This window comes from Drosophila miranda, chromosome 2 (genome assembly GCF_003369915.1).
Source record: "Drosophila miranda strain MSH22 chromosome 2, D.miranda_PacBio2.1, whole genome shotgun sequence".
NCBI classification, from domain to species: Eukaryota; Metazoa; Arthropoda; class Insecta; order Diptera; family Drosophilidae; genus Drosophila; species Drosophila miranda.
In genome coordinates this window covers 29,523,100-29,543,844 of record NC_046675.1, presented here as the reverse complement: position 1 = coordinate 29,543,844, position 20,745 = coordinate 29,523,100, and the positions used below count along the sequence as shown (strand labels likewise).

Below are 20,745 nucleotides of genomic sequence, written 5' to 3'. Positions count from 1 at the left end.
ATTTAAAATGCGTTAGAGATTTACTTATAATTATTTCCTACATTTCCACTACCTTTAAAACCGTTAAAACCCCCATTTAGAAAGACATGCGAAGCCTTTGATCTCTAGTATGTGTGTGTGGGTGTTGCTTTTGGGTTAAGGTGTAGATCGGGGGAGGGGAGGCAGTAGATGCATAAATAGCCATAGCCACAGGGGGTGGTTCCCACCAGAAAACTGGGTGATAATTTAACAACAAAACAAAAACCCACGAAATGCGAATGCGAAACGAGTATTTTAGTTTTATTTTTGCCTTTTTTACACGCACGCACATATATACTCACCCATACACAGGAAGAGTGACACATGTTTGTGTGTGTGTTTCGGTGGGCGGATGGATGGGGGGTATGGGTGGTCGTCGGTGTACTCCCCTTATTCTTTTTTTGGGGTGGTTGCTGTTTCTGGCACAAAAAGCAAGAAATTCACATAAAAATATACGAGTCCTCATTATGATAATACGAAAATAAATGACAGTGGTGTTTACACCGGAATACTAGAGGGCGAAGCGAAGGCAAGAAGGAGGACTACAGAGGACAGAGAGGCGGGTAAGGACTATGTGTTAATGCAGCTTCTTAGTTGAGCGTAGCATAGATATGAGGCATTTATTGGTTTAGTTTTGGCTATAACAATGACGGAGACAGAGAGAGTGCGTAAAGACATTGAAGTTGCAGAAGCAAATGGAAACCTATAGGGACATGGGAGAGCTAAGGATTTAAATTATAGGAATGATATGTGTCAACTAAGGCTACTATCCATATCCTGAATACAAGAGAATCTTAAATTAACGATCCCGGGTGTAAGTGCAAAGTATTTGCTTGTATTAGTGAGCTTTGAAGCTTCCATAAGAAGCAAACTAATACTGATAAGAATGTAGCTTTCTTTCTGTCTATGAGTTGCGTGTGTGTGAAAGCTTTGTTATAGAGTATCAGGAGAGAGGTATTTGATCTATATATCTTGTACCTAGCGAAGAAAATTAAAGTGGTATCCAATAAGTTAGCATCCAATGAAGCACTAGCATATGCAAATGCTCCAAAAACTATAGAATGAATAGAAGATTCTTATTGCAATGAAATATGGAAGTTCTGGTCTATCCGCTTCAGGGTATTCCCATAGTCTAGTTTCGTCCCAATATTGGCGAATAAATCCGAAACCTGGCATTCACTAGAAAATAAAATATTCAGCTTTGTCCTTTGGCATCTTTGTGTTTCGCCAAAGACTAGTAGTTCTAACGTTTTATGCCTTTTGTTCTTTTGGCTCCCACACCTTTTGTACCCTTCAGCCAATACTTGGTTCCTCCTACGTATACTGGGGAGAGGCAGAGATAGAGAGAGAAAGAATTACTTATTCAACATTTGACATGGGCTTTGGCTTTGGGACGTGGACTTGGGCCTGGGCCTAAAAGCATTCTGGCCATGTTTTGGTTGAGATTCGTTTGCCGTTGTCTGTGCGACTAATAGGCTCGCATATTTATCGTAAGAAGTTCAATTTTTTATTCGCATTTTCCTTGGGTACGTTTTCCGGCTTAGTTTCCACAGGACCATTACCAAACATTTTCCCTTTTGCCAAGAGAGCGAAGAGTCCATGTGTGTGTGTGTCTGGAGTGCTGGCCATTAGCTAATTCTTTGGCTCACAGAGAGGCAGAATGAGCGAGGGTGAGGTACGAAATGCTGGCAAAATCCAGGAGAGTTTTCCACAGCTGCAAATGAAAATTCTTGGCTGAAAATACGTTACATTTTCCGTGTCATCCGAATGAGAAATGATCCCCCCCCCTCCCGTTTCGAGGGGTCAACAATTAAATGCCATTTCCAATAAAAACAAAACTGAAATGCCAGACCAAAGATCCTTTTTCTGCAAACATTCAATGCATGGCAATGAAAAATTATTTAAATGTGCTAAAATTTTCGAATATCACAAGACGGAAAAAGGTCAATTCCGGGGTTGGGAGGGTCAGGGCGATGGTCAATTAAAATGGGTCCAAAAATCAACCCCCACCTCTGTGGAAACCTCATTTCTCACTATGCAAAACAATGAAGCATAGATTTTTCAGCCGACAGAAAATCCTTTTGCAGTTGTTGTCCCGCTTTTCCCAGTTGTTACAGTTTTCAATGTCCAATGTCGGGGCTATAAATTTGAGCCTAGAGCCACCCCTATGTGCCCTATGTGGTACTCCTTGAGGCCGAATCGTCTTAGCCGTGACCCCGAATTTTCATGCAATTTTCCCCCCTGAAACATTCACAGTATTCGCATTAATTTTAACCTCTGGCTCTCTGACGCTGACAAGGGGTCACGACGGACCTTCGATGGCGCGCGTTCTCAATTTTATTTTATTTTATTCGGTCCGAATTTTTCCTCTTCCCTGACCAATGGTCGCCGTCCAACCCTCAGGGATCTCTCTTTGGGCAGGGCATCTGTGTGTGTTGGCGGCATTTCCACCGCCGCAGGGGTCACGAAAGTGTGAAAATGTGTAACTGCTGCGTGGACTGATTAGATGGCTGGGTTTTAAGGATCATTTGTGGGGTGGGAACTGGCCACTGGCATGCATTTGGCGCTTATTCTACAAAAATGCCCAATTGCCTAAGCTTGGGATTTTGGGATACGGACGACGGACAATGGAAGCCAATGAATGGCTGACTCAAAAATCTCACATTTTTACATTTGTTCGAATGCATTTCGCTGGCGACTTAGTGGCCTTAATTTCCAGCGAATTACGAATGTAAAACGGGGACAAATGTTCAGCCAAGAGAATGAATATAATTTATGTGATTTGCTGGATTTTCTAGAATTTTTGTGTAACGGCTACTAATGGATATGATTATTAAAATGATTTCCCATTGTCAATGTGTGCATGTTAGCGATTTGTTTGTATTGGTGAACTTTGAAAGCTTTCATAAGAAGAGTGGGAATAGCATTGCAAGTTTAACTTTCGTAGTGTGTATGAAATGCGTGGGTGTGAAAGCTATTTCACTCTTTATAGTAGAAAAAGATAGAAAATCTACAAAATCATGTGAAATTGCAAGAAAAGATGTACTCTTTCCTACACCAATTTCTGCCACACCTCTACAAGTTCTCCTCAGTGATTTCCAGGCTGTAAAAGGGAAAAACTATTTCTTCTGTCAACCCTTTACTTTTTCTTACCCCTTTACTTATAAATTCATCCAGAACCTAACCCTTTTGCGTTCTAATGACCAAAAACACACCATTCCAAGAAAATGACAGCTTGTAAAAAGTACCAAAAATTGGACTTCATTTAACCCGTTCGTAGTCAAAGCGGCAAAAGGGTTAAGGAAGTATTTTGAATACAGATTGTCCATGCAAATGAGAACAATGAATGCCATAAAAAATATACAACGGATGAACCATAAAGAACACAATGGAACAGACATTGAGTGGAAACAAAAAAGAAGAGAAAACGACAGAAATTGTGGGCCACCTTCGAGGGAAACCTTCAAGGCCACTCCGGATAGCCGGATAGGATCGATTTGTTAATGGTGAAAGGGTTAAGGGACACCAAGCAAAAAACAAGGATCTCTACCTGATCTGCCACCTATGACCATAAAAAACTAAATGTTTTATGGTCTTCACAAAAAAGGATTCCATTACGCGGAAGTGAGTTTTTTTCGGCAAGTTTTTTAACTTGTTTATTGGGCGGTCATACTGTTAGTTGGTAGAATGTGTCCCGTCCCGCGGAATGACAATTGTAAGTAGAGCGGAGCGCGACAGTGTCCTCTCTAATGACCATTAGATACTCAGATGCATATATGTATCTTTCTCTGCGCATAGTAGTTTCTCGCGATTTTCCAGCTATTTTCATTGTTAAGGTTCTTCTTCTAAGCGATTCTTTGACCATTACCTGAACAGAAAAGCAAAAACCAAACCAAAAACATACCATAGACCGAAGACCGTAGCCAAAGCCAAAAATCTTAGAGAGAAAGCAATTCGTTGGCGTCATAAAAACCCCGGGATGAAAGTACCATAGCAGCGATTGTTTGCCATGTCCTGCCGGTTGTCCTTGCAACGAATTTTACTGCATAACCATTAAGACGGAACAATGAAAATTAGAGCAACTATTTGCCCAAGTCCCCGTGTGGACTGTGCCTCTGCTCTAGTTTCCTTTTTTAATCCTTCGGTTTTTCGTGCTAAAAAAGGATTTACGGATGTTGACGCGAACCGCCTCGCCTCGGCCTGCCTCTCGGTCTCTCTGTTTACCATAACATTTCCACGAAAATTCCATCCATCTCTCTCACTTTTCCTATGGCTATCTCTTCGCTCACTCGTCCTGACCCTCTGTTCCTTTGGTGGGCGTTACGTCGCGAGCAATTTTCACATTTGATTTATGCGAAATATGCAAATTTTTGAGGCATGTTAAGGGAGTCCCGGCCTGAAAAGGGCAGTGTTTTGAAGCATAGATCATGAACAGGGATTGTGGTAGTCTTTTCTGAAAAGATTTTTTTGTGCCCTTTGGGAGTTGAAATCCTAAAAAAGTGAAAACTATGGTGAAAGCAGAAACTACTTAGTTTATAATATTATCTTTAGGTTAGGCTAGGCTATCTGAAGAACTTTTACCTATGCTTTAATTTTATTTGCACTCTTAAATATTTACAAAATAAGTTTAAAAATCCGTCCCAAATCAAAACAAGCAAAATTCAAACGTAAACTCATTTTGATCTTCAAAAATTCCTCCTCCGATAATCATATCTCAAAATCGATCCATAAAATTACCATATCTTCAACAGTAGCACATCAAATGCAAGTAATTGGTTACCAAAACCAATTTGCACTTAAGATCAAAGACGAAAAACCCCATAAAGAAACCACAAACACACACAAAAAATGATTAAAAGAGAAAAACCCTCCAGGAAGAAAAAACTCTAGATAAAATGGCAAATCATCCTTGGCATGAAATCGGCTTAGGAACTCAAGGTGATATCTCAACAGGAAAATATAAAATGGAAAGGGAAAAGGAAATGGGAGTAGGAGAAAGGTCAGGAGTAGGGAGAGTGTATCTGTATCCCTCTCGAGGGGGATACTCGGTCAACCACAAAATCCTGAACGCTTCGATGCACATTTTGTGTGTGATTCAATTTGCATATGGGAGATGCAAAGATGCTTAGAGGAAGATGTACAGGATCCTCCCCTTTATGGCACACTCTACGGATCTATTGAGAGATCTTCTTCAGGATCAACAGCAGGCCAAAAGGTTAGGGTTCATTTGCATATGGGACGAAGGACGAGACGACTTTCAGCAATTAGACGATCATGATCATGATCGTGTTTGTGTTTGTAGTTCGAACGAAGATCAACATCTCTGTCTTTCAATTAAAAGGTCAAGCGTGACGGAGGCGACATTTGTTATGCCTTTGGCTTCAACTTTACATAACTTTTGGTCCTGGGCCAGGGGTTTGGCCAGGGATCAGGAATCTGGAATCAGGCATCGGGGGTGCTCCAAAAACACCCGCCCTGTCGCTAATCAGGCTGATCAGCGCTAATCAGGCACGCTAATCGCTCGCAGGATCAACAGGATCACTGATGATCCGCCTACTCCTCGAGTACTGCGTAATGTTGGATTATACACGGAACCAAACTCTTAAATCACTTTTAAATCTGGTATATCGCCCGCTCTAGTTATCCTTCTGAGGATGCGTCCGGAGGCAGTGACTGCATCTTCGAACGCGCGGATTAATGAACGAGGACGAGGCCCGAGCAGGACCGCCTCGGCCCGTGTCGGCATTCAGGTAGTCCTCTCGCGTTCCTTTAATCCTTTCTTCTGCTAAATCCGGTTGCAGTTGCCACAGTGTCAATGTCCATGCGGCATTGCTACCTGTGCTACCACGCACGGGCTCCGACTCCGAGTTTCAGCGATTCTTCAGCTTCATGTTGTGGCATGATGTCCTGCGTCCTGTGTGTAATTTGCATTTTCAGTGCGCGTTTTTGTTTGCTTTCTGTGGCAATCGTTTGTTTGGTAAATATTGCTTTTAAATTTTCCCCTTTCTGTCTCTTGCCCCCCCCCATGTCATAACCATATTCGTAGATACAAATTTTGTAATTATAATGTATCTACATATTACATATGTATGTGTACTGGTCGAAAACTAAGCCCAAAATTCATGGCCTAAACCTAGTTGAAAGTTTGCTTTAGGGCAGATGGAATATGTTTCTAAATTATGTTATTATATAGAATATTAAGGGAGAAAATGTGGGGCTTTGAGCGATTTTTAGATCATAATTATTTGATTGTTTTTCATGTTACTCAGATTTAAGTGGAAAATGTCAGAAATAATCCTAGTTCCATATATTTTATTTCTACCTTATGTTGTTAAATCTGTATGCACAAATATTCCATAATTTGAACACTTTATTCCATAATAAATAAACATATTCAAACTGTCCCCTCATCAGCATTATAATTTCCACAAAATATTCGGTGTTCCCAAGTCTTTCCTCAATTTAGTTTCTCAAATTTCAGACATTCGACTGTCCTGCAGTCCACACAGCTTTTCCTTCAATTAATTTCCAGTGGCAGCTAGCCAAGCACACACATGGAACGTCTCCTTGCACCCCTCTGTGGGTGTGTGGATGCAACAAATAGGGGCAAAATCTGTTAAAGCAACAAAAACGAAATCTCCAAACAGACAAAATTCGTTAATGTGTCTGGGGCTTAAAGTTGCAACGAAACGAAAAAAAGACGGTGCCCAGTCCAGTGTCCGAAGAGGAGACCAACGAACCCCAGGCCCCGAGTGGAGGCGCCCCCATAAATCCCTACTCGGCAGTGGACACAAAAATCAATAATCAATATTGAAGCGAAGCTGCCAAAAAACTCAGCCAAAGAGGCAGCTGCAGTCCGCAAAATGCAGCAAAATGCAGCGTCGCGCGTGTCGTGGCAGCAAGGCTCGAAAGGATGCCACATTAGAGGCTGCCACACAGAGACAGAGAGAGAGAGAGAGAAAGAGAGAGAGAGAGAGAGAGTGAGAGAGGGCAAAGTGTGAGCGGGAGAGAGCAAGCGTGAGAGCCTTGGGGTTGCCTTTTGGGGGATGGGGCACATCGTTTCACTCGCCCTGTACCAAAATTCCACTCACTTACAGCAGCCTCGTTGAGTGCTTTGTGCTCTGTAACGCTCTGTTAGTGAGTGCTCTCTCTTGGACAGTGAATCTCTCTCATCCTCTCTTGGAGTCTTGTGTGTGTGCGTGTGGCAGTGCATTTCTGACATTTGTTTCTTCTTTGCAATTGAGATTTTGAGTGTGAGTTTGTTGCTATACCCTATACCCTGACTGATTTTTTGTCTTTCTCTCACGCACTCTTTGTCGTGTCGTTCAATACTAGCGCCGTCTGGTGGAGGAGAGCCATACTGACTATGTATCATGTATAAATGTAGAGTTGCGGTCGCAGCAGCAGCTAACAACGTTCCCCCTCGTGTTGTTTGCAATTGAGATTTGTGATTCTGAGTGCGTTTTTCGGCTATGACTATCCTCCGTAGAGCACGAGCCGTGTCAGTCTGCTCCGAGCCTCTAACAACCCATAACGTACCAAAAAAATCGTAGAAGAGAAAAAGAGCAAAGAACGGACGAGTGTTGGGCGCTAAACGAAATTTTGCCATCATCAAAACCAAAGAAAAACTCTTAGTGACTGTGCTTAAACCAAAAGCTACTCCTTAAAAAAAAAGAACAAAAAAACAAGCAAACAATTTTTTATTTGTCAAACGACTTTTTTCCCGCACATGCGCGAATTTCGCGCAAAAAAAGGAAGCTTAAAAAGCAAAAGCCAAAAAATAGACTAAAAGAGAAGTGAAAAGGAGCGCCGGCCCCTCTGCTCCACTCTCGCACACGCACTGTTATCGCAGCAGCAGCAGCAGCAGCTTTTGTGTGCGCGGTGCATTCGTGTGGGTGTTAATTTAACGGTGCCGCGGTCAAGTTTAGGAAAGGAAACGCACAAAAGAGCGGAATAGAGAGTGAGAGCGCGACTGGAAAGGCAAGAGAAGGTGCTGTTCGCACGGTTCCCGTTTTTGGATCCCCTATTCAAAAAGGTATGTAAATATTATTTTCCAAATTAATATCTTTGGGGGGCTATTTTGCTATAAACATTCCACTTAACCTTCAATAAATCTTAAAAAACACAGATGCTAGTGGAAAGCTTCCCTTCTCTCTTCCTCCCCTCCATAAACAAATAAACAAGAATTAGGAATTTCGCTTTTGTAGGGGCCAGAATGATGATGGGGCACATTACAAATTGTTGAGGCATAAGGAATATAAAGATTAGTATTCCCTGATCCCCACTTGAAACAAAGTTAAGCGTTGATTGTTATATTAGCAAAGCAGTTAAGCGAAAGCTTTGAAGAGCAACTGTTGTTGTCTTATTAAGCTTTCCAGAGAATGGAATGGAGCCTAGCTTTGGCTGGCCGAGGCTTGGGATACCCTTCCCTATAACTACTGTGGGATTTGGATTCGAATGAAATGATTCCTTCTCTGCTTCACAAGCTTCTGCGTAAAAGCGTACTACCGTGTGCTCCGGTAGGGTATATTCCGAACCGAACTTTCTTCTGTTCCTTTTTCTGTCTAACCTTAAGAGCACACACACACACACACACGAAAGAGATAGCCTCATGTGGTAAATCATTTGCTAAAAATGCAACGGCACAAAAATTCTAAAACAATATTTTAAAATCTGTCTGGCTTTTGGCCGATCTTTTGGCTGAACTTGTTTTTTGCCTTCGTGCCCGTTCCGCCTCCTGTCTACTGTGTGGCTCGCTCTGCATCTGCCCCCAGTTTCAGCCACATATGGGAGGGAGGGGGATCGGACTCTCCTCCGTTCTCCCCCCTCTACTTTCCTTCTGGCTGACAGCTAATTTTATTTGTTTACATGTCGACTTTCATGTTGTTTTTCCTTTTCCCCCAGTCCGTCCCCCACACTTTTTAGCATTTTCTCGGGCTTTTCTTTTGTGCCATTGCACATTTTTCTCGCCGTCTCTCTCTGTGTGTGTTTTTTTTTGTGTTGCAGTCTCTTTCTTTTTTAATAATTTAAATTTAGACATCGAACTATAATTCAAAGTCAACGTTTTGCAATTTTTTAATGGCAAATTGTTTGGCACTTGCCAAAATGCATTTCAAATACTATAATAAATATTTAACACGAACCGAACGAAAGCTGCCCCTGCCACTGCGAAATGGTATAATTTCTTGATGTTTTTTTAGGAATCATCACAAGATCAGATCTCTTTTCCCCCCCGCCTCTCATGAAAAGATTGTCAGTCCGATGTCCAATGATGATGGGATTGTGGTTCACTATTTTAATGTTTTTCTGACTAAAAGAAACGCGAGGCATAAATCAAACAAACTACTCTTTGTTTAGATATATAAATAAATATCTATATATATTAGAGCAGATATATTTATAAGCCCAAATGACATTGAAATGCAGTTACAGTTGCAGTTTCAAAGGCAATTATCTGTCTACTTGGACTTGAGGAGCATGAAAGAATTGAGCTTTCCCTTTAAAAAATGCCCAACAAGTTGTTGCAAATAAAGACTGAGAAAGCTTTTATAAAAGATGAGACACCCTCTCCTCCATAGTATTCTTGAAAGCCTCTACAATATCCTACTCTCTCAGTCATCCCCTTTGAGCCACTCAGAGGAACAAAATTTACTGAATAAACATCATTTATACATATAGTATATTCTCTTGCCTCCTCCCATTTCCCGAAAGTTTTATTTTGTACTTTTTTCTACACAAATTTTTCAACAAAACACACACATTTTTTTGTGTGTGGCGCATTTTCTACGTTTTGCTAGATTTTCCATTTTTGCAATTTTCATGATATTTTTACGTGCTCTAAGAGGCAGAGGGATGGAATGGAGCGGGAGGTGGGAAGATGCAAACAAAAAAGGGGTGTGGGGTGGCAGTGTCTAAGGGGAGTGCGTGGGGGCAGCAGCAGAACGACTAGCACATGTTTAGTTTACTTTTGCAGTTTCGGTTGCCTCTTCTCTGCCCCTCATGGCTGCACTGTGCCACCACAGGCCCCCGCTACACCCATCCTTGCACCAGCCCCCTCTTATCAGCCCCTCTCTCTTCATTACTCTTTCTGCAGCTCCCTTCCCTGGTCATTCTCCTCTTTCGCTGCTTTGTAGCCGGCGTAATATTAATTTTACACTTGGCCTTTAGTTTGGCTTTTGTTGTAATACCCTTGAAGATAACAAGGGGTATGATGATTTTATGCAGATATTTGCAACGTATGAAAGAAAAAGAGGAACTTTGGGTTCCTTAGGATTCCGCTTCCAATAGATATTTCAGTTGTCCATGTATTTCTAAGACCTAATCTTATCATATTCGGATGACTATTTCTAATAGTTCGCACAGGAATGATAGATATTCAAGGGTATCTAAAGTTTCGCTATCTAAAGTTATCCTTCCTTTCCTTTCTTGTTGTTTTTGGGCATTGCACAAAAAAGCGACTAGAAAAATGCAAAAATGTTCTTTGTTTCTGCAATAGAGATAGCAATACAGAAGGAGAGAACGAGGGAGAGAGACAGATGTGGCATACAGCACAATTAATTTTTGGCTTTTCTTTCAAATTTCTATTGTACAAAGGCAAAATATTAAATAAATACGAATATGTTCAAATTGAATATGTGCAAAATGAGAAATGCATTTGCATTTATTTTGCTCTCCGCGGAAAACAGCATGGGAAAAACTTTTCCGTGTACCATCAATTATGCGCACACAAGAGTATGGTCCACTCGCCATGCCACCCCTCCATTGCACCCACTTCCCCCCACTCGACTGCTGACGTTCTGCGTTTTTAATAATATTTACTTGGAAGCACAAACAATTGCCCAAAAATGCATCGAAAATGCCTCTGAAAATGAACTAATTTTTGGAAAAATTAAATCGGCAAAAAAATATAAATTTTGTGCATAGGAAAAAAAGGAACGAAAAATGATTGCTCTTGAATAGGAAAATTCTTTGTGGGAACTACGCAAATCAAAGTGCATTTGGAAATTTTTGGGGGAAGGGAAAACCATGGCAGCAAAAGAAAATGTGTGGGGAAATAATAAATGAAATTCTATATAAAAATCTCCTTTGGTTCAACGTTTCTTGCATTTGAGATTTAAGAACCGAAATTAAGGAATTATGGACCTTCAAATGTTGAGTAAAATGTTGGAAAAGTTTATAGTTTTATGCAATTTTAATAAGTTTTTAGTGGAAACTAGATTGAAAGATGTTCACGTTTTCAGAAACCACCGAAATTTGTTCGGGTTTCTTTACAAATATTCGAACAATTGTGCAAAAGAATGAAAACTATTCAACAAAAGTATAATTGGCATTCTACAATATTCCATATACTTTCTATATATAACCCTTTTAAGAAGCAAAGAATTCCAAAAATAAACCAATATATTGAACAATATATGAGCTGTAATAAAGAAATAGTGTATGGAAGGTGTATAGAAATTTTCCACTTGCCAGCCAAAAAAATAGAATCCCAGCAGCTGTACCGTACCTCTTCCTCTCTGTAGAATCCCCTAGGTATATCGCACACACTCTTCCTCTCTGGGGAATTAGTCCTTTAATTTAGTTAAATCCTTTGTTGCTTTTTATTATATTAAAGAGAAGCCGTCTCTCGTTAGGACACCTCCTACTTCTGCTACGTTTAATCCTCGCGTAGAAAATGCCACGGGAAAATTCGCTACGCTTCGAGTTTGCCTCATAATCTGGATAGCCAGTCCGTTAAGCTCCCCGGATCATCCCAATCCCAGTACAAATCCAAATCCAAGTGTCGTGTATTTTTCTCTCTTCTGCAACAATTTTGTATTGTGTGCTCTAATCCAAAAGTGGATCAAGCCATGAGGATTCGCGGCAGGATTCGCGACTCGCGACCTGTACCTGACTTTTCATCTCCCTCTAATCCCTTGACGCGTGCGTCCTGCCACACAGCCACTACCTGAGACAGATATAAGCCAATGCCAGTGGCAGTTGCACATTCAGTCACAAGCGACACAACGCACACGCAACATCTAACCGAGCGATTCTCTTGAGAATATATATATATATATATATTTACGAAACATTTGGATTAATCTTCGAGAGCGAAAGGACGAGAGAAAGCGGCTTCAAAACGGTAGGTGGACGCCTCCAGCCATGGATTTTTTTGCCACCATTTGTGTCTCATTCTACGATTCACCATTTTGTTGTGGAAAAATCACTCAAAAAAGCCACCCTCCTCCTCCCATCGTTTCCCCTTCTAGAGCCATGCTTTAGGGGTGGCTCTCTCTCATAAAAATTTCCCAAAAAAAAAGAACAGAAAAAAATAAATGTAGAAAAAAGGGAAATAAAAACCTGACGCAGGCGCAAAGGTGATTACTAACCATCCCCTCTCTTTTTTTTGTCTCTCTTTTAGCTTTTGAAGAGCCCTGCCGCCAAGATGCAGAACTGGGAGACGACTCCGGCCGCCAGCTACGAGCAGCACAATCCATGGTACAGCAGCATGTTTGCGGCAAACATTAAGCAGGAGCCGGGATTGACCAGCAGCAACAGTGTGGCAAGCGGCAGCCCCAGTCCGAGGCAGTCGCCACTGCCATCGCCGGGGAATCACTTGGAGCAGTACCTCAAACAGCAACAGCAGCAGCACCACCAGCAGCAACAGTTGCAACAACAGCCCATGGATACCCTGTGTGGGGCAGCAATGACACCATCTCCGAGCCAGAACGATCAGAATAGTCTGCAACACTTTGATGTGACGTTGCAGCAACAGTTGTTGCAGCAGCAGCAGTACCAGCAGCACTTTCAGGCAGCGCAACAACAGCAGCAGCAGCAGGCCCACCATCATCATCACCATTTGGGATTAGGTGGATTCAATCCATTGACACCGCCAGGATTGCCCAATCCCATGCAGCATTTCTATGCCGGAAATCTGGGTCGTCCCAGCCCACAGCCAACGCCAACGGCAACCCAAGTGGTGGCACCCACACAAGTGGGTGAGAAACTGCAAGCCCTGACGCCTCCCATGGATGTGACGCCACCAAAGTCACCAGCGAAATCCATGGAAAAGGAGCTGCTCCACCACGAAAAGGAGCACGATCAGATGTCCAACTCCAGTGAGGATATGAAATACATGGCCGAGTCCGAGGATGATGATCAGAACATTCGAATGCCCATCTACAATTCGCATGGAAAGATGAAGAACTACAAATGCAAGACATGCGGTGTGGTGGCCATCACAAAGGTGGACTTTTGGGCGCACACCCGGACCCACATGAAACCCGACAAGATCCTCCAGTGTCCCAAGTGTCCGTTTGTGACGGAATTCAAACATCATCTGGAGTATCACATCCGGAAGCACAAGAACCAGAAGCCCTTCCAGTGCGACAAGTGCTCCTACACGTGTGTGAACAAATCCATGCTGAACTCCCACCGCAAGTCGCATTCGTCCGTGTATCAGTATCGTTGTGCGGACTGCGACTATGCCACCAAATACTGCCACAGCTTCAAGCTGCATCTGAGGAAATATGGTCACAAGCCTGGCATGGTGTTGGATGAGGATGGCACACCCAATCCTTCGCTGGTGATTGATGTCTATGGCACGAGACGTGGTCCCAAGAGCAAGAATGGTGGCACTGAAAGAAGCAGCAGCAGTGGCACCACCAGCAGCAGCAGTCGAAAGAGCAATGTGGCAGCAGTGGCACCACAACAACAACAACAGCAGCAGCAGCCACCAGTAGCAGCAGTCACCTCGCAGTTGAGTGCCGCTCTGCAAGGATTCGCCACTTCGGTGTCAGCACCCTCGCCAGTAATGCCCGCCTCTCCTGCCAAGAGTGTGGCAAGCAGCAAGAGCAGCAGCAAAGTGGATCAGCAGCAGCACCAACAGCAGCAGAACCAACAGCAGCAACATCAGCAACAGCAGCAGCAGTCTCCTGCCAGTCTCCTGCCGCCGCTGGCCAGCCTTTTGCAGCAGAATCGGAACATGGCCTTCTTCCCGTACTGGAATCTAAATCTTCAGATGTTGGCCGCTCAGCAGCAGGCCGCAGTTTTGGCACAACTTTCCCCACGGATGCGAGAGCAGCTCCAACAACAACAGCAGCAACAGCACCACTCTCAGTCGCAGCACAGCGACAATGAGGATGAGGAGCAAGATGATGAGTACGAGCGCAAGTCGGTGGATTCTGCCATGGATCTGTCGCAGGGAACACCCGTGAAAGATGACGAACAGCATCCCCAGCAGCAACAGCAACAGCAGCAACAGCAACAGCAGCAGCAGCAGCAGAAGCCGCTGGCGATGGTCATGAATATGAAGCTCGAGGAGGAGGCCACTCCGCTGATGAGCAGCACGAATGCCTCACGTCGGAAGGGTCGTGTCCTGAAGCTGGACACCCTTCTGCAACTGAAGTCCGCGGCATTGACCTCCCCAGAGCAACTAAAGGTTATGCCCACCGCATCATCGCCCATTGCAGGACGCAAACAGCTACCCGAAGAACATTGTTCGGGTGCCAGCTCTGCGGATGAGTCGATGGAGGCGGCGCATGTACCTCAGGCTAATACGAGTGCCAGTTCCACTGCCTCCAGCTCTGGGAATAGCTCCAATGCCAGTGCCAGTAGCAATGGGAATAGCAGCTCCACCAGTGCAACAGCACCCGCTGTGGCATCCACACCCGCAGCAGCAGGGGCCATCTACGAGTGCAAGTACTGTGATATCTTCTTCAAGGATGCGGTGCTCTACACCATCCACATGGGCTATCACAGCTGCGACGATGTGTTCAAGTGCAACATGTGCGGCGAGAAGTGCGACGGACCCGTCGGCCTCTTCGTTCACATGGCACGCAATGCGCACTCCTAAAAAAAACACCAACACAACCAAAAAACCTTGTTATTATTATTTATATATATAATTATCCATCATCGTTGTCCTGAATTGTACATATTCGTAGCATTAAGTTTTCAATTAATTTTGTTGTCGAGAATTGTAAATAATGCATACCCTCAAAAATCGTAGAACCTATCTGTAACTCTCTAACTATCTAGAACTCTGCCTTTCGCTGATTTCCATTTTTCATAAACGACTCGAAACCCAGAAAAAGGTTTAAAAAATTATCATCCCAAAAATTCGAAACAAAAAACCGAAAACCTCTACAATAATTTGTAAGAAAAGTCACAAGTCCAAAGTCACATTACGAGTAATAATGTTTAGGTTTATAATAAATATATGAATATATTTTATAAAAATAAATATTTAATCTTAATTTGTAATGCTTTCTCCCTCTTTCTCTCTCCCTCAGTATTCAGTATTTTGTTTTAGTCGAAATTCAAAAACACGAATCGAAAACGAATCAAATAAATAAAATTTATTCAATATAATTTTACACATCATTTTTTTATTTTTTAATTATATCTCGAATCTTTGCAACTCTTCGGCATAAATGACAATATTTTCGAATAAAACGATGAAAATGAAGTACAAATTTAGAGATTTTTAAGAGGCCGCTGAGCTAATGGATCAAAATTAAATAGTTTTTACTCGAAAGAAAGGACTTTTGCCACTTTAGTCCCCCAGTGTAATACTTGGAATATACTCGTACTCCCTTTTTAAGTATAGATATTTTTAAGCCCAAGATTTCCGGAACGAAATGTTTTTATGTAATTGTGTAATAAAAAGAAAAATATATTATACAAAAGTTTTTATTGGTTACTATTACCTTTCTTTTGGAGGGTTTCAGTGTAGATTTTTCGAAGAATTGTTCATTCGAAACAAAACCAATGATACATAGCATAATCGTCTCTAAAAAGTTTAGTAGTAGCAGAAATTAAAGGAGATAATTCATTGAGATATGTATATTATGCGGAACTCTTCAGGAAATTCCAGAATTTCTTCAACTAAATTTTTCTATTTTCTCAAAGTAAAACCCAATTATAATCAATCCAAAACTGTTAGCCCACAACCAACCATATGTCTAAGGTTTCTCTGACTGTCAACACGCGATCTCTGACATATGATTTATCATATGAAATGGTAAGCAGCAACAATGTGGAAAATGGTATGGATGTTTTACCAATTCTCTCCTTTCTGTTGGAAAAACTGCTCCATCATTTGCTAAATACTCAAGTTATTAAATGAAAAGAAAAACATATTCATGTAGAAAAGAAATTTGTGTGCGGGCGAAACCAAACAAATTGGTGCGGCAAGGGACCGCTATGGGATCGCTTTTCTCTCTTAAGAATTTTGATGGATTATTGACATTTTGCGTGAAAACGCACAATTCGCATTGCATATGCGAGAGGGGGAAGAACATTATATAATAATGAAAAACTCATGAGCACGCGCGTTGGATGCTGGAGATGCCAGGGAAGAGTGACGGCAGGGCAACGCCTCTCACAAAGCAAGAGATGATGCAGCAGGGGATCGCCTTGGGATCGTCTGGGATCACTTGGGATCACTCTTCGGGTTGGCGCGCATGCGTCGAGCGCACTTCAACCAAATGGCGCGTGGATGCTGGAGGGAAATTCTCTGTTGGTTCTTTCGGTTTTTCACTCAATTTTATATAAATAGTTTTTCTTTGGGGATGGCCTCTGATTGGTTCGGAGGTTCTTCGGCGTGGAAATGATCCCTTAAAATTCTTTCGATGTAAATTTCACTTAAATGCCGTTTTTCCTCATTAAAAATTTTGATAGTAATTGATATTTATGGCTGAAAATGAATTTTGATAAAAGTTGGGAGATTTATGATTGGTTTTATGATGGTTTTTATGGGTCTCTGGCGTAAGGCAGATGCTATCGGATAAGGCTTCTGGCTGAAATTAGTTTTGCTTAAAGTTTTATCATAAAATAAAGGCTTAAGAGCTCTCCCATAAGGCAGATCTTATCCAAAATTACATTTCAGACCTGGAAGTGCTTCCAGAAATTAATTTAGACAAAAGTCAAAGTCTCTACCTCTCCTAAGATGATGGTTTTAGCGTCAGATCTTATCGCAAATTAGATTTTGCATATATCCCTTTGAGATGACAGACTTTGCGAAGATCCTTTGCTCATTTGAGCAAAGTTAAGTTGGCAATTTGGCCGTTGGCCTTTGTCCTCTGGGCAGTGGGTTTCCTTTTCCTTCTCTTTGGCTTGTGGCTGAAGCAAGCGAAAGATGTTTATCGTGAAAGAGAGAGGGTCCTAAATTATTGTTTGACCTGACCTTAACGATCCCTAGTTTCTGGTTTTGTTTGTCGGGTTCTTATCCTCAGCTTGTGGCTTTGTTGAATCTTCTTTCGTTCTCTTTTTTTCCTGCTGCTGCTGCCTCATTGTTTGCAGAATAGACACAAAAAAACGTACCAGAAAGAGGAGTCTGCCACTTTGTATCCTGGGAGTTCTTGAAATAGTTCAATTGCTGGACCCTTGCTGACCATTTGAAAGGTGTAATTTCGGTTTCTGCGCCTGTGCAGCTGTTCTCTGCATCACCTTTGCCCAGACCAAGGCTCCCAGAATCTGTGATTGAGGAGGGCACACGCGTCTGGCACGCTCTCACCAAATATAATGCACAACTTGTGGCCACCCCAACCATCAGTAATCCACCCACTCCTGTGTAAAAACCTCAGTCAGGAAAAAGTATTATTAATATCGTGGTAACGCTGCGTGGAAATCTCCCACAGTGCCATAAATTCTGTATTTATGTACAACGAGGTATAGCCCTTCCCCTAGCAACGCCATCGCCATATTGCAATGGTTTTTGGGATGGGTTGAATATGGTTTCAGTTACGGATTCGTATGAGGCTTAGTGGTGCGCCATTTTTAGCTTTATAACTAAAAATAACATACACCAAAAATAGCCGCCAGAGAGAGTGAGTGGAAAGGGGTTTACAAGGTTTTTCACTCTCGTTTTTCCCAAAATTTGTACCCGAAAAAGGGATGCATGTGAGGTTGGGTTGGGTTGAGTGTTCAGTTGATTGAAATGCGCTGTTGGGGGTTGGGTTGGGTGATGATTAGCAAACCACCCTCACACCCCATTATTATCCAGAGAACTCTCCTCCCACTCTTTAGCCAGAGAATTCTCGTCCCAATCTCCTCCCACTCCTTGTCCAGAGACTTCTCCCTTCCCTTATCGAACAGCCGTTGCCTTCGATGAGCTGCTGATTGCATCAGTAATTTTCTCCCGGCGCCCACATCTCTCTCTCCTCAAAAATTCTCCATTCCTTTTTTCCACAACTTTACGCATTTTAATTATGAAAATTGCCAGAGTTGGAGGATCGTTTCGGGTTCGTTTCAGGATCGGCAAAGGGACCAGCATCTGTGTGTGTGGGTTAATTATCCATTCGCCGTTGTTTTCCTTTTTTTTTTTTGGCCATCTCAAGCGTGACGTCATGTGTGATCCCACCTTAAGGATTTGTTGAACAGTCGATTATTTATTTCTGTAAACATTTTTTCCCTGGAAATGCAGCTACGCAGTAGAAAGGGAGAGTGCTGGCCAAAAGAGTTCCTTGCGATCCGTCCAACAGCTGACCAGAGTCCGAGGTCCGAGGTCCGAGGTCCGAAAGTCCTTTATGTGGGATTAAGGTGGGTGTAGCGAATCCTTAAGTGGTCACCGCTGCCGCTGCCGTTAACAAGGGGCTGAAGGATCTTCTCTGCTGACCGGTTGCTGAGTTTTGAGTTTTGGCATTCGACTGAATTATGGGTTCAGGCTCTCTAATAGCCATAGATCTTGTTAGAAGCGTGTGTATAGTATTTTTGGATAAATAGATGCATATGTTGTATGTTAAAGCAGCGATTGGAATGGGTAGCAAAGGATTTGGGAGTATATCCAATTGATTTAATGCTAAAAAAACAGGAGACTGAAGGTTTTTTGTCGAGATATAGGCACGGACGTAAGAACGGGTCTCTTAAGTAAAACTCACCCAAAATAATTTCCAGATTATTCTAACCTATTCAAAAAGGTTTTCAGAAAAATACAAATTTTTGAGACTATAGAAATGTAAGCAAGTTTTTCTATCAAATCAAGTATATATTTCTGTTATACCCATTCAAGGCTATGACTAAATCTGACACCAAATCAAATCAAAAACCCAACCATTCTATGGAACATCCATGAATGGGATGCCCAGCATGTATAAACCCCTCCATTGACCGCAGAATTCTATGTAAATTTTCAAACCAAAACTAATTGCAAACGCATTCAAATGATGAATATGCAAAAGTGTATGGAATTAAAGTCATGGATAGATAGATAAATGATTGGTGGACGGTCGATGGAGGACATAAAAGAACCCACTAGTCCCACTGGGGAAAACAAACAACAGGCCAAGAAAATTAGGGAAAACTCGCGGCGGCAGCAAATAGCAGAGACAATTTTTACAGTTCCACAAACAGAACTGCGTCCATCAGGCGTCCACTCTTTGTACATACGAGTATATCCAAAAAAAAAAAAAAAAAAAATCATAGACACGGAACCGCTGACGCTGGTATGGAAAAAACATCTGCTCCTGATGGCACTTTAGTTAACGAAAAACAACAAAAGGTTAAAAATATATGCACGGAGAGAAGGACGCACGACTCCGATGCCCTATGCCCATTCCCATCGATAATGTCCAGCATCCGTTATGGAGAGACACACAGAGAGAAAAAAAGGAAGTGGATATACGACAGGACACAAGCAGCGTGTGCCTCTGTGTGTGTGTGTGTGTGTGTGTGTGTGTGTGGGGGTTGCACAGATATACGCGTGTCCTCCTCTATTTCCCGTTCTGTATATTTGCACTGGATGCGGACTTCAGGCCAGCCGCCGTTTGCTGCGTTTCATTTGGTCAGTTTGCTACAAAACAATACAAATTTTTGTGTGGGCTTCCATATAGACACTCCGTACTCCAGCCTTTTCTTTATGTTTGCCTCGGATGCTGGACGACACCAGATGCCAATATACGAACCGAATGTCAAATAGAGTAATCAAAGAAGCCTGAGAGACAGCGAGTAAAAGGAGTAGTAGGAATTGTGGAAGTGTGGCATAAAGAATTAAGTTCAATGGAGGGGAATACTAGAGACCAACTAATCAAATTTCATGGCATTTAGTACTCGAAAGATCCAGGTTTAAGAGGTCCTTTAAAAATGAACCATTGATTAATTTGGAAATGTCAATCAATCTCTTAAAAGGCACCCACATTATCCTGTAACCCTCAACCTCTCTCACTATAGGTCCTCCCTAAAAAATCTCCTGATCACAACCAATCAAAATCCAGTCAGAAAGTCACATCAACACCTATTGCACAATCCCAATGATTTTCCCGGAAATTTCATGCAAAAAACGAGATTACAGCCAATAAAAATATCCACACAAAAAATTGCAACCAAAAAGAATGAAAAAAACTTAGCAAAAAAATTGAAGCGAAAAACTACCCAAAAATGTGTGATACGGGGATACGATGGGGTGGGTGAGGTTACTGCAACCACCCCTCTGCGAGAGGGGTTGCAAAAAAGGAAAAAGAAAAACTGAAATGAAATGAAAAAAGAATCCAGAAAAACATTTGGCAAATATTTTCAATGGATCGATATGTCGCTTCAGGGATGCCTTCGACATGTGAATAAAAAACAGGTAGATAAGGTCTTTCTTCGTGTAAGAGATACTTTTTTTTAGCAACATGTGTTTTTTCTTTAGAAAAGAATTTCGTTTGTGTTTTTTGTTGGTTTTTGGGCTGGGATAAATCGACTTATTGGTCTTTTGTGAAAAGGTTCGAAGTGCAAATGTCAGCTGTAGAGCACTGTGGAGAGAGC

General features: G+C 42.1%; 1 protein-coding gene across 2 annotated transcripts; it reads left to right on the top strand.

The window, feature by feature from the left end:
- Window positions 1–7,504: 7,504 nt before the first annotated feature.
- On the top strand, window positions 7,505–14,860 carry LOC108156701 (protein hunchback). 2 transcript variants are annotated; one of them, XM_017288348.2, is made up of 2 exons: window positions 7,505–8,053; window positions 12,422–14,860. In XM_017288348.2, exon 2 carries the CDS (start codon window positions 12,446–12,448, stop codon window positions 14,852–14,854), a length of 2,409 nt encoding a protein of 802 aa, XP_017143837.1. In that variant the 5' UTR covers window positions 7,505–8,053; window positions 12,422–12,445; the 3' UTR covers window positions 14,855–14,860. The 2 variants fall into 2 exon arrangements, with proteins under 2 accessions (XP_017143837.1, XP_017143838.1); XM_017288349.2 differs by lacking the exon at window positions 7,505–8,053 and adding an exon at window positions 12,012–12,142.
- The last annotated feature ends 5,885 nt before the right edge of the window (window positions 14,861–20,745 follow it).